Here is a 14,714-nt window from a genome sequence, read left to right as displayed (position 1 = left end):
TATGGTACACCGATGGCTCGAAGACACCGGAGGGCATAGGAGCGGGGATCTTCGGGCCCCGAACCAAAATATCCCTACCACTCGGAAAATATCCGAGCATCTTCCAGGCCGAAGTTGTCGCCGTAAGCCGGTGTGCAGAGATAAATTTACAGCGGGGATACACCAACGAGAAAATCGCTATACTTAGCGACAGTCAGGCTGCACTCAAGGCATTATCTTCGGTTGAGATTAAATCATCAACAGTCCTTGAGTGCGTGGAGAGGTTAAACAATCTAGGAGTCAATAACACCATCCGTCTGGCATGGGTACCTGGACACAGAGGAGTGGATGGTAACGAGCGAGCGGACGGGCTTGCCAAGTTGGCAGCGGCCGGAAAGCCAATAGGACCCGAGCCTATGGTGCCAATAGGGTCACATACAATAAGGGAGGACTTTATACAAAAGGAGGCGTGCCTCAGAGAACAACACTGGCGCGAAAGTCCAGGACTTCGGCAGGCAAAGGCACTAATAGGAGGGTACAACTCGAAGCGATATAAGGCTATGATTAACCTCCCAAAAAGTAGCCTTAGGATTGTAACAAGTATACTCACAGGTCATTGTAGGCTAAAGAGCCATATGCATAAATTGGGCATATCAGCTAGTAGCCTCTGTCGATTCTGTGATGTCGAAGATGAGTCTGCAGAACACATCCTGAAGGAATGTGAGGCAGTCGCGAGACGAAGACTTAGAATCTTAGGATCATCCAAACTAGAAAATAGTCACATACACTCTCTGAAGCCGGGAACCATTCTGGATTTTCTCAGAGAACTCGGCTTGGATGAAGTGTTGTAAAGAGAATTGAGGGCACAATAGACCAATAGGTCGCAGTGCTTAACCTCACAACATCTATCTATCTATCTATCTATTTATGCACGTCTACCCGTTTGTGACGGTGAGTAGCAAAGGTTATTTACGGATGAATGGAATGAGCTTTATCCTGACATCGACATAGTCCACCGAATTTAAGCACAGGGCATACGCTGGCAGGACCATGTTATGCGAATAAATAAGATGATCGGGCCCAGAATGTATTTTTAGTGGAACCCGCCTATTGGGTCCCTGAACGCACGGGAATAGGTGGAAATGAAAAAGCGATTGAGTTAACTAAAAAGGCCGTATGACGTGGAGCTGCCGTATACGTACTAATCGAATTGGGCAAGATTAAAATAATGCTAAAGCTGCACATGGGAAAGCAGGAAATGTGGGGAAGTCAGAGGGCTTGCAAAGCGTCGAAGATCAATTTATTCAAATTAATGAAAATTTTTTTACACTTCATAGTTTCACAAAACAAGAATTCCTTAGCCTAACAAGGTTACTATTATCATTTAAAAGAGAATACTGCAGGCTCTTGATGGGTATTCTGACCGGACAATGCCTTTTGGCGTTACATAATTTAAATTGTCAGTGATAGCAGGTGTAGGAAACGCGCTGCCGGAGGAAACGATCGAGCACGTCCCCTGTTCTCACCAGGCTAGGACTGCAGCTATAAGGAGCGGCACAGCTATCAGATCTAGGGGCAGCAAATATCAGAGATCCTAGACAGCTTCTAGTGTTTGCCAAAACGACAGTTATTTCATTTCATAGGTTCTGATCTATCAAAAAGCTTTTGATACGGTCAAGCACGGCACGTTACTGCAAGACTTGGGAGAGTCCTCCCTTTCTCCAAGTCTCAAAAAGTAGACCGCAAATTATCTTTCTGGTTGACAAGCATCGGTGCAATTCAGGAACATTACATCTAAACCCAGACTAATTAAACAAGGGGTACAACAGGATGGTGTCCTATCCCCGCTTTTGTTTAACTTCGACATATCGAAGCTACTTTCACCACCACCACCAGAAGGACTCACCATTGTATTCTACGCCGATGACTTCACAATAATGGCCACAGGTCCAGGTCCACTCATCGATGAGCTTTGTAATAAAATATAACATCTAATTCCCTGAACACTCCAGTTTTTTCGCCTCGTGAAACCTGACATTGTCACCGACCAAATCATCCGCGACCCTATTTATAACATGTACACGTCAAATATCGACCACATCGATGACATCACGCTACCGACTGTCTTACACACAAAAATATTGGCTGTGAAGTTCGAGTAGTATCTATATTTTGGCGAGCATGCAACCGCAAATGTACCTGAAATCCAGAGCAGTAATAAAATCTGCATAATGAGGCGAGAATACTCCCCATCAGGGAGAGAAATGAGATGCATCCCAACAGACATCTGATTAATGAACCAGCACCGCCTAGGGGCTTCTTATGTCCCCAGAACACCATCTGCATAATGAGGCGAGAATACTCCCCATCAGGAAGAGAAATGAGATGCTGACCAAACAGTTCCTGCTGAATACCCAGAAACCTGGGCATCCCAACAGACATCTGATTGATGAACCAGCACCGCCTAGGGGCTTAAAGAGTTATCTTCGTAAGCAATTTGAGGAAATACGGCACCTGAGAACTCAGCCGTATGAAATGAAAAAACACAAGCAAGTCCTTGGTGAACTCCATAAACAGGCGTCGGACCTTTATGCCGGGAATTGCCCGGTGAATCCAGTACTTAACGAAAATTATCCAAAACTTGCGGAAGAGGAACGCATACTCCCCAGGGAAACGGGTGTCACTCTTGCTCAACTTCGTTCTGGATACTGTAACAGGTTAAACTCTTACCTATCCAGAATCAACCCCGACATACAAAATGTATGCCCCGTTTGCAATGTGTCCCCACATGACACCAACCATCTCTTCAATTGTAATGTGGAACCAACGCCTCTAACACCCCTTTCCTTATGGTCCACCCCTGTTGAAACGGCAAGTTTCCTTGGACTCCCGTTAGAGGATATTGATGACAATTTGTGATCGGTCGCGGCTATTAGGTGGGGCGAGCATTGCTACAACAACAACAACAACGTTCGAGATCATAAAGAAAGTCAAGTATGAAATGCGCCAAAAATTAAGTTGTAGCAACGAAAATATCGCTTAAAACTTACGAGGATAATTGTCAGACTTATTAGTTAACGCACCATGTCACATGTAGGCAGTTCTTTGGCGGATATGAATCTTGTAATAAGACGACCGTTCCCCCTGACATACCTTAAAGTCGTTTATCCCTGGTAACAACTTAAATTAAGGGAAACATAAGATCAAGTTACAATCCCCCCAGCGGGTTAGGGTATCAGAATATACCCGCGGTAGGTATGCCTGTCGTAAGAGGCGACTAAAATACCAGATTCAAGGGGCTGTGTAGCAAAACCCTTCAGGTCGCCAGCGCAATTTTATTAGGCAATTCATCCCAGCACAACAATTTGACAAAAATTATTTTACAGTGCTAGTCGGTAAAAGGCATAAAATAGGAACAATCTAATCTTGAAACTTAAAGCTAATGACTATGGCTAAGAAAAGGTTACAACAAATAATATATTTAATAAATAGTAAATAGATAAATAAAGGAATGATAGAGTACATTTGCTTAGAAGGAATCAGTATTTTAATTGTCTAGGTTATTATAGAAACTTGTTAATTCTTTATTGAAGAGCAGAGCATTGCTTATAAGCCTAAGTCTAGAAGGGAGCGAGTTCCAAAGACGTATGGAATTAATGAAGAACTGGCGATCAGATATTAGCATACGATGTCTGAAGTGGGTAAGGAGAACAGATCTAGACGACTGGAGAAAATTTAGCCTCCGATACAGATAGTCAGGTTCCTTCATATATATTAATTTATGTAGCGTAGTGAGCGTTTTAAGTTTAATAAGGTTATCGAAAGAAATGTTTAGCAACCTGTAAGCATGTTGAGAGACGTGGTCAAGTCTTTTCAACCCATAGACGTATCTAGCAATGTTGTTATACACAACATTAAGTTTCCTATTACATACATAGTCACAATTGGAGTAAACCTCACAACCATAAAGGAGCGTAGGTAATAAGTACGCTTTTGCTATTAGTAGACGAATATGTAACGGAGTAAAATATTGTGTAAGCCAGAGTGTACGAAGCATCCCATACACTTTTCCCACTGTGCGGAAGATGTGATCTTTCCATGTCAGGGTTTTGTTAAAAACTATACCTAGATTTTTTGCCGTGTCAACGTATTCTATAATAGTGTTGTCTAAAATTAAATTTTCCATTCCACTTTTATCTAGTGACCTTCTATGAATGACTATACATTTCAACTTCTTAGGGTTAAGACATAAGCCGTTCATAGAAGCCCACGTACCAATTTGACACAAATCGTAATTTAAGTTATTAATACATGAACTGGTACGATCACTAGGACAGCACATATACAATTGTACGTCGTCAGCATAAATGTGAATATTACAATACTTGAGAACACCAGGCAAATCGTTTATATACAAAACGAATAACAGGGGACCAAGGATTGAGCCTTGTGGGACTCCTCTTAAAACACTGACGAAGTCAGACTTTCTGCTACCAACACTTACTGCCTGAGTTCGGTCGGCCAAATACGATCTGATTAGGGCTGTTGCACAGTTGGAGAAATTAAATAGGTTGTCCAGCTTCTTGCAGAGAACGGTGTGGTCGACCGAATCAAACGCTTTTGAATGGTCGAGAAGAGTCAGGAAAGCAGTAAAATTTTTGTCAACTTGTTCTCGAATATCCTCTATATATATAATATATAGCTTCTCCAAGCTAGTGGGTAATTTTTAGGCTTGGCGACCATATGAGTGACGCGTAGCACGTAATCGGCTGGCTAATTGCTTTGTATGTAGTCATGAGCGTTTCTTTATCTTTTCCCAAGGTACTGCCAGCGAGGGATTTGAGGATTTTGTTACGGCTCTGAATTCTCGGACTGCGGCTGCGTGCTCACCAAAATGTAGATCCTGATCAAACGTCACACCCAAGATTTTGGGGTGTAGGACAGTCGGTAGCGAAGTGCCATCGACGTGGATGTTCAAAATGGTCGACATTTGGGACGTGCATGTTGTAAATAAGGTCGCGGAAGATTTAGTCGGTGATAATGCCAGGTTTCGCGAGGCGAAAAAACTGGAGAGATCAGGAAGGTAGCCGTTTATTTTATTGCATAGCTCATCGATCTTTGGGCCTGGGCCTGTTGCCATTATTGTCCAGTCATCGGCGTAGGAAACGATTGTGACTCCTTCCGGTGGTGAAGGTAGCTTAGATATGTAGAAATTAAACAAAAGTGGGGATAGGACACCCCCCTGTGGCACCCCTTGTTTAATTCTCCTTGGTTTTGATGTTTCGTTTCTAAATTGCACCGATGACTGCCGACCACCCAGATAATTTGCGGCCCACCTTTTAAGACATGGGGGAAGGGTAGACCCTTCCAGGTCTTGCAGTAACGAGCCATGGTTGACCATATCAAAAGCTTTTGATAGTTCTAGCGCTACGAGTACTGTTCTATGGTGGGGGTATTGATTTAAACCGCAATTTATCTGGGTGCTAATGGCATTTAGCGCGGTGGTAGTGCTGTGGACTTTTCTGAAGCCATGCTGATGAGAGGCTAGCTGCAAATTTACTTGGAAATAAGGAAAGGGAATAAGCGGGACCACCTTGGCCATTTTCCATTTCTCGGGTAGGACAAAGGTGGAAAGAGACAGGTTGAAGACATGCGCTAAATAACCCTCTTTCCCTAGGCTTTTAAGCATCGGCATGGCTATGCCGTCTGGGCCCACTGCTTTGGATGGTTTAGGGCGACCAATGGCGTCCTCAACCTCTTTAGCGGTGATGGTGATTGGTGACGCGCTGAATTTGTGTTTATGTGCGTGTCTATTGGCTATCCGTCTATCTTTGTCGACCGTAGGATGAATTATATATTGTCGGCAGAAAGCGCTCGCGCATTTTTTCGCATGCGACAGCACTTTGTAGCCATAGGCGATGGAAACTTTGTTGTTGTTGTTGTTGTAGCGATTAGGTTACTCCCCGAAGGCTTTGGGGAGTGTTATCGATGTGATGGTTCTTTGTCGGATACATATCCGATACGCTCCGGTAACACAGCACCATTAAGGTGCTGGCCCGACCATCTTGGGAACGATTTACGTGGCCACATTGAACCTTCAGGCCATCCCTCCCTCCCCACCCCCAAGTTCCATGAGGAGCTTGGGGTCGCCAGAGCCTCGTCTGTTAGTGAAACGGGATTCGCCGGTCGAAGGTGAGGTTGACAATTGGGTTGGAGAAGCTATATGTTGCGCTACACAACCCCTTGAATCCCATGGTTTCCGTAGTGTAGTGGTTATAACGTATGGAAACTTTGTCGTTGCGCTTAGTCGGATTCGATAGGGACTTTACGGTGGACCAAAGTTTACCCACACCGGTAGAGAGGTTACAACATCTTAGGTGCTCCTCCCATTTCGCCGTTGGTTTATATCCCTTATTTGGGGGTCGCCTGGATCAAGCTGTCTTATAAGGTCACTAAGTTTGCGGCCTCCGCCGGGAAGTGGGCTTCCCAAGGTAGTCGGTTCTAGGTACCGGAGCGACTCGGGATTTTTCCCGACCAAGGACTGTCATTTCAGTGTGACCCCATCTAATTTGTTTCGTCCCTCCCACAAATTGTCATCCTCCCAGCAGCTCCTTGCAGCAGGACTGCTCCATATTCTCTTACTCCGGGAAGGCATCGAATCCAATCCGGGTCCGTCTCCTGACCCCGGTCCTGAGAAATGGTTTTGCTGCATCTGCTGGAAAAGAATCTTTTTAGGATGGTCATACTCTGTTCAGTGTGTCTCGTGCAAGGGATGGTTGCATCGGACTGGTTGTTCTGGGCTTGATCCCAAAACCCGACGTCCACGTAACTTTTATAAATCTTTTGTGGCTCCTTGCTGTTCACGCCCAAGGGCGTCCCGTAGTCTACGCCTAAGCGCCCCCCCCCCCCCCCCACTACCTTCCAGCAGCCCCGCTGCTCAGCAAGCCACAACAAGTACCCGCTGCTGCTCGCGCCCCACGGCGCCAACAACTCAAACAGCTGATACCACTCATAACTACTACCTTCGTAGTAGAGTTGGTAGCAATGCTGAGCATCAGCCCCTGCCCCCGTGTTCTCCCCCCTCTTTTCCGGCAGCAATCGTGCAGGTCAGGGAAACAGACTCTTAGTCCCTACCTCCGTTTGCACCGTCTGCCAGCACAGAATATATAGGTTTGCGACATCCGCCCAATGCAGCTCCTGCCTTGGGTGGTGCCACTTTCCTAGATGTTCTGGTCTCCGCGACGGCAACCCCCCGACGGGTTTCATCGCGCCATGTTGCCAGGTCGCAAACCCAAATCATCCGGGTACCCCAATGCTTGCCCAAGGACGCCCAGTCCCAGGGCCACAACAGCAATTGGGTCCTGGCCTTCCACAACCCAGGCGTAGTCACCCGTCTCTTACCCCCAGAGTGGTGACGCTCCCCTTATGCACTTCAGAATTCTGCAGTTAAACTGTAATGGACTAACTGGGAAGATTACGGAGATAGTCGATTTAATGAAGCGGCACAACATCCGCATTGCTGCGATTCAAGAGACGAAACTCACAGCAAGATCTGCATTGCAGACCTGCTCTGGGTATAATGTCCACAGGAAAGACCGCGAGAGCGGAAACGGAGGCGGTCTCGCGTTTTTCATACACCACTCTGTGCAATATTATATATTTGATCCTGGCATCGACCGCAGGGACAATGTCTTAGAACGCCAAGGCCAATCTGTCCGGTCAGGCGATGCAAACCTAGAAATCATCAACATCTACATCCCTCCTGCCACCTGTTGCCACAGTGGATACCGCCCTAATATCAGGGCCTTACTCACTGGCAACAATCGCATTATCTTAGGCGATTTCAATGCCCATCATGATCTATGGCATTCAAACTTGCGGGCGGATAGTAGGGGTGAGATGTTGGCGGATCAAATAGAAGAAACGACGTTCTGCACAATAAACGGAGACGCCCCCACACGTATGGTAGGAAGCTGTCACAGCTCGCCAAATATCTCAACCGTGAGCGCAGAACTCGTAAACTGCGTCAACTGGCAGCCGATGGTAACATTGGCATCCGACCACCTGCCGACTGATGCCCGCCAAGGTGAGCGTGCCTTCCGTAAGGTCATTAAATCCGCCTCGGCACATTTCATTCCCGCCGGGAGAATTCCCGAAATCCGGCGCCACTTCCCGGCGGAGGCCGCAAACTTAGCGAGAGAACGTGACCTTATAAGACAGCTTGATCCAGGCGACCCCCAAATAAGGGATATAAACCAACGCATCAGAATCCGACTAAGCACAAAGACAAAGTTTCCATCGCCTTTGGCGACAAAGTGCTGTCGGACGCGGAAAAATGCGCGAGCGCTTTCTGCCGACAATATATAATGCATCCTACGGTCGACAAAGATAGACGGAGAGCCAATAGACACGTACATAAACACAAATTCAGCGCGTCACCAATCACCATCACCGCTAAAGAGGTTGAGGACGCCATTGGTCGTGGTAAAACATCCAAAACGGTGGGCCCAGACGGCATAGCCATGCCGATGCTTAAAAGCATAGGGAAAGAGGGTTTCAAAACCAAGGAGAATTAAACAAGGGGTGCCACAGGGTGGTGTCCTATCCCCACTTTTGTTTAATTTCTACATATCTAAGCTACCTTCACCACCGGAAGGAGTCACAATCGTTTCCTACGCCGATGACTGCACAATAATGGCCACAGGCCCAGGCCCAAAGATCGATGCGCTATGCAATAAAATAAACGGCTACCTCGCTGATCTCTCCAGTTTTTTCGCCTCGCGAAACCTGGCATTATCACCGACTAAATCTTCCGCGACCTTATTTACAACATGGACGTCCCAAATGTCGACCATTTTGAACATCCACGTCGATGGCACTACGCTACCGACTGTCCTACACCCCAAAATCTGGGGTGTGACGTTTGATCAGGATCTACATTTTGGTGAGCACGCAGCCGCAATGGTTCCGAGAATACAGAGCCGTAACAAAATCCTCAAATCCCTCGCTGGCAGTACTTGGGGAAAAGATAAAGAAACGCTCATGACTACATACAAAGCAATTAGCCAGCCGATTACGTGCTACGCGTCACCCATATGGTCGCCAAGCCTAAAAATCACCCACTGGAAGAAACTGCAGGCCTGCCAAAATACTGCTCTCAGAATCGCCACGGGCTGTCTTCTTATGTCCCCAGAACACCATCTGCATAATGAGGCGAGAATACTCCCCATCAGGGAGAGAAATGAGATGCTGACCAAACAGTTGCTGTTGAATACCCAGAAACCTGGGCATCCCAAAAGACATCTGATTGATGAACGAGCACCGCCTAGGGGCTGAAGGAGTCATCTCCGTAAGCATTTTGAGTAAATATGGCACCTGAGAACCCAGCCGTATGAAGTGAAAAAACACAAGCAGGTCCTTGGTGAACTCCATAAACAGGCGTCGGACCTTTATGCCGGGAATTGCCCGGTGAATCCAGTACTTAACGAAAATTATCCAAAACTCGCGGAAGAGGAACGCATACTCCCAAGGGAAACGCGTGTCACTCTTGCTCAACTTCGTTCTGGATACTGTAACAGGTTAAACTCTTACCTATCCAGAATCAACCCCGACATACCAAATGTATGCCCCGCTTGCAATGTGTCCCCACATGACACCAACCATCTCTTCAATTGTAATGTGGAACCAACGCCTCTAACACTCCTTTCCTTATGGTCCACCCCTGTTGAAACGGCAAGTTTCCTTGGACTCCCGTTAGAGGATATTGATGACAATTTGTGATCGGTCGCGGCTATTAGGTGGGCGAGCATTGCTACAACAACAACAACAACAATAGGGCCGGATTTCGGGAATTCTCCCGGCGGGAATGAAGCGTGCCGACGCGGATTCAATGACCTTACGGAAGGCACGCTCCCCTTGGCGGGCATCAGTCGGGATAGGGAGGGCAGCAAAGCGGTTGTCTGTAAAAGATTTATATTCTTCCCAATTTCCTTTTTTGAAGTTTATGAGAGTGCGTTTTTTGGTGACGATGAAGTCGGCGGTACGCTCGAGCGAAATAAGTATAGGCAGGTGGTCGGATGCCAATGTTACCATCGGCTGCCAGTTGACGCAGTTTCTTGAGTTCTGCGCTCACGATTGAGATATCTGGCGAACTGTGACAGCTTCCTACCGTACGTGTGGGGGCGTCTCCGTTTATTGTGCAGAACGTCGTTTATTCTATTTGATCCGCCAACATCTCACCCCTACTGTTCGCCCGCAAGTTTGAGTGCCATAGATCGTGATGGGCATTGAAATCGCTTAAGATAATGCGATTGTTGCCAGTGAGTAAGGCTCTGATATTAGGGCGGTATCCACTGGGGCAACAGGTGGCAGGAGGGATGTAGATGTTGATGATTTCTAGTTTTGCATAGCCTGACCGGACAGATAGGCCTTGACGCGGTCGATGCCAGGATCAAATATATAATATTGCACAGAGTGGTGTATGATAAACGCGAGGCCGCCTCCATTTCCGCTCTCGCGGTCTTTCCTGTGGACATTATCAGAGCAGGTCTGCAATGCAGATCTTGCTGTGAGTTTAGTCTCTTGAATAGCAGCAATGCGAATATTGTGCCGCTTCATGAAATCGACTATCTCCGTAATCTTCCCAGTTAGTCCATTACAGTTTAACTGCAGAATTCAGAAGTGCATAAGGGGAGACGCCGCCACTCTGGGGGTAAGTGACGGGTGACTACGCCTGGGTTGTGGAAGGCCAGGACGCAATTGCTGTTGTGGCCCTGGGACTGGGCGTCCTTGGGCAAGCATTGGGGTACCCGGATGATTTGGTTTGCGACCTGTCAACATGGCGCGATGAAACCCGTCGGGGGGTTGCCGTCGCAGACCAGAACATCTAGGAAAGTGGCACCACCCAAGGCAGGAGCTGCATTGGGCGGATGTCGCAAACATATATATTCTGTGCTGGCAAACGGTGCAAACGGAGGTAGGAACTAAGAGTCTGTTTCCCTGACCTACACGATTGCTGCCGGAAAAGAGGGGGGGGGGGGGGCGGAGAAGACGGGGGCAGGGGCTGATGCTCAGCATTTCTACCGTAGTAGTTATGAGTGGTAGCAACTGTTTGAGTTGTTGGCGCCGTGGGACGCGAGCAGCAGCGGGTACTTGTTGTGGCTTGCTGAGCAGCGGGGCTGCTGGAAGGTAGTGGGGGGAGGGGGCGGCGGGGGGCGCGCTTAGGCGTAGACTACGGGACGCCCTTGGGCGTGAACAGCAAGGAGCCACAAAAGATGTATAAAAGTTACGTGGACGTCGGGTTTTGGGATCAAGCCCAGAACAACCTGTCCGATGCAACCATCCCTTACACGAGACACACTGAACAGAGTATGACCGTCCTAAAAAGATTCTTTTCCGGCAGATGCAGCAAAACCATTTCTCAGGACCGGGGTCAGGAGACGGACCCGGATTGAATTCGATGCCTTCCCGGAGTAAGAGAATATGGAGCAGTCCTGCTGTAAGGAGCTGCTGGGACGCAACAAATTAAATGGGGTCACACTGAAATAACAGTCCTTGGTCGGGAAAAATCCCGAGTCGCTCCGGTACATAGAACCGACTGCCTTGGGAAGCGATGATCTCGAACGTCGACTGCCGTGGTGTGATGGTAGCGCTTATCACACCATAGATCCTGGGTTCACGCCCCAGGCAAAGCGACATCGAAATTTTAGAAACAAGTTTTTCTATTAGAATAAATAGAATCGCCCATTAGCAGTGTTTGACAAGCACTCCGAGTGTATTTCTGCCATGAAAAGCTTCTCAGTGAAAACTTGAAGATGTCGTTCGGCCAATTTGCAGGAAAAATTAAATTGGAAAAGAAGCTCGGCCTAAAATCTCTTCGGAGGTTATCGCGCTTTACATTTATTTTTACTTATAGTAGATATCTTCATCCTATGAAGCAGGCATGCTTAACCAACGAAACGATATCATTTCGTTACGATAATCAACGTTAATAAACGAAACGAAGTCATTTCGTTTCGTTTATCAACGTTAAGATCGTCAAATAACGTTAATTTGACGTTCTTAACGTTAATAAACGAAACGAAATGACTTCGTCAATTTCGTTTCGTTTATTAACGTTGATTATCGTAACGAAATGATATCGTTTCGTTGGTTAAGCATGCCTGCTATGAAGTGAATTTGCAGTTTACTAAGCCGAACAGTCTTGGAACTATTGCTCTTATGTATTGGGTAAAAGAAAAACGTTTTTGTGATTACCTCATCGATTTCTTCCTTAATCATAACTGTCTGTGGAACTAATAACGAAGGATCTGTGTCCGTAAGATCTTCTGCAGCTTGCCCACTACGTCCGCGACCGTTGTTGTTATCTCCATAGGAACCTTCATATCCAACACTGGAAAAAAGATTAGATAAGATTGATATTTATTATTATGTTTACATATTTTTTGATTTCACAATAAATTTAAAATATCACAATTTCATTTTCACAGACGTGTATGATATATGTGACCCGGCTTATGAAAAGGTGGCTTATGACTCAAAAAAAAAAAACTACTAAGAAACTGAAGAAATGCAACTTTTAACAGTTGTTTCTCGCAACATTTTCTTAGGCCGGGTTATCTATAAATCTTATAAAATAAAGTCGCTAAATGCCATGTATGTACATAACTTGACACAGAATGCTCCGATTTTAAAGCGGGGTTTTGCATTTGAAAGCTTATCTACGTGAGATGGTACATTTAATATAATTTGAAGATATATTTTATAAGGGCGTGGCAAATTGCCAAAATGTAGTAAAAAATCATAAAATTTTTGTTTACACAGCTATAACTCATAAACGGATGGATGAATTTAAAAAATTCTACTTTTCAGTAAAACTTTGAAATCTTTACCTTCGATCTGCATCAAAAAAAATACTTGATTCCTTTCTTATATCAGCCAAATTGTTTAAACAAAAGTAAAATTTTTGCCAAAAAATTCGTGTGTGTGATTGTTCGGTGTCAACTACTCGCGCTAATTACTTTTGAGTTAGGTATGATGCGACACATACGTAAATATGTACATAGCATTCGCTGCGTTATTTAAATTCGGTCGTAGGTTTATAGGCATGTATGAATGTACATATGTATGTATTTTCATATCATATCAGCTTGACATAGGTATGTACAAACATATTTATGTAACATAAATGGTTAATTGTTAATGCAACATAAATGGTTAAGAATGCATAATGCTTCCCAAGGCAGTCGGTTCTATGTACCGGAGCGACTCGGGATTTTTCCCGACCAAGGACTGTCATTTCAGTGTGACCCCATTTAATTTGTTGCGTCCTTCCCACAATTGTCATCCTCCTCCTTGCAGCAGGACTGCTCCATATTCTCTTACTCCGGGAAGGCATCGAATCCAATCCGGGTCCGTCTCCTGACCCCGGTCCTGAGAAATGGTTTTGCTGCATCTGCCGGAAAAGAATCTTTTTAGGGCGGTCATACTCTGTTCAGTGTGCCTCGTGCAAGGGATGGTTGCATCGGACAGGTTGTTCTGGGCTTGATCCCAAAACCCGGCGTCCACGTAACTTTTATAAATCTTTTGTGGCTCCTTGCTGTTCACGCCCAAAGGTTTCCCGTAGTGTACGACTAAGCGCCCCCCCCCCCCCCCCCCCACTACCTTCCAGCATCCCCGCTGCTCAGCAAGCCACAACAAGTACCCGCTGCTGCTCGCGCCCCACGGCGCCAACAACTCAAACAGCTGCTACCACTCATAACTACTACCTTCGTAGTAGAGTCGGTAGCAATGCTGAGCATCAGCCCCTGCCCCCGTCTTCCCCCCCCCCCCCCCCCTCTTTTCCGGCAGCAATCGTGCAGGTCAGGGAAACAGACTATTAGTCCCTACCTCCGTTTGCACCGTTTGCCAGCACAGAATATATAGGTTTGCGACATCCCCCCAATGCAGCTGCTGCCTTGGGTGTTGCCACTTTCCTAGATGTTCTGGTCTCCGCGACGGAAACCCCCTGACGGGTTTCATCGCGCCATGTTGCCAGGTCGCAAACCCAAATCATCCGGGTGCCCCAATGCTTGTCCAAGGACGCCCAGTCCCAGGGCCACAACAGCAATTGCGTCCTGGCCTTCCACAACCCAGGCGTAGTGACCCGCCACTTACCCCCAGAGTGGCGGCGTCTCCCCTTATGCACTTCAGAATTCTGCAGTTAAACTGCAATGGACTAACTGGGAAGATTACGGAGATAGTCCATTTCATGAAGCGGCACAACATCCGCATTGCTGCGATTCTAGAGACTAAACTCACAGCAAGATCTGCATTGCAGACCTGCTCTGGGTATAATGTCCACAGGAAAGACCGCGAGAGCGGAAATGGAGGCGGCCTCGCGTTTATCATACACCACTCTGTGCAATATTATATATTTCATCCTGGCATCGACCGCAGGGACAATGTCTTAGAACGTCAAGGCCTATCTCTCCGGTCAGGCGATGCAAACCTAGAAATCATCAACATCTACATCCCTCCTGCCACCTGTTGCCCCAGTGGATACCGCCTCAATATCAGAGCCTTACTCACTGGCAACAATCGCATTATCTTAGGCGATTTCAATGCCCATCACGATCTATGGCATTCAAACTTGCGGGCGGACAGTAGGGGTGAGATGTTGGCGGATCAAATAGAAGAAACGACGTTCTGCACAATAAACGGAGACGCCCCCACACGTATGGTAGGAAGCTGTCACA

General features: G+C 46.6%; 1 protein-coding gene across 1 annotated transcript in view; it reads right to left on the bottom strand.

Annotated features, from left to right (window-relative positions):
- LOC137249668 (uncharacterized) overlaps positions 1–14,714 on the bottom strand; it is a 77,430-nt gene that overhangs the window by 48,207 nt on the left and 14,509 nt on the right. Inside the window, exon 2 of the mRNA XM_067781393.1 lies at positions 12,235–12,370. Within this exon, the coding sequence (XP_067637494.1) occupies positions 12,235–12,370 (136 nt within the window). The remainder of the gene's footprint in view (positions 1–12,234; positions 12,371–14,714) is intronic.

Source organism: Eurosta solidaginis, chromosome 4 (assembly GCF_040869045.1).
Source record: "Eurosta solidaginis isolate ZX-2024a chromosome 4, ASM4086904v1, whole genome shotgun sequence".
In the NCBI taxonomy this organism is placed as follows: Eukaryota; Metazoa; Arthropoda; class Insecta; order Diptera; family Tephritidae; genus Eurosta; species Eurosta solidaginis.
This window is presented reverse-complemented; position numbering and strand designations above follow the sequence as displayed.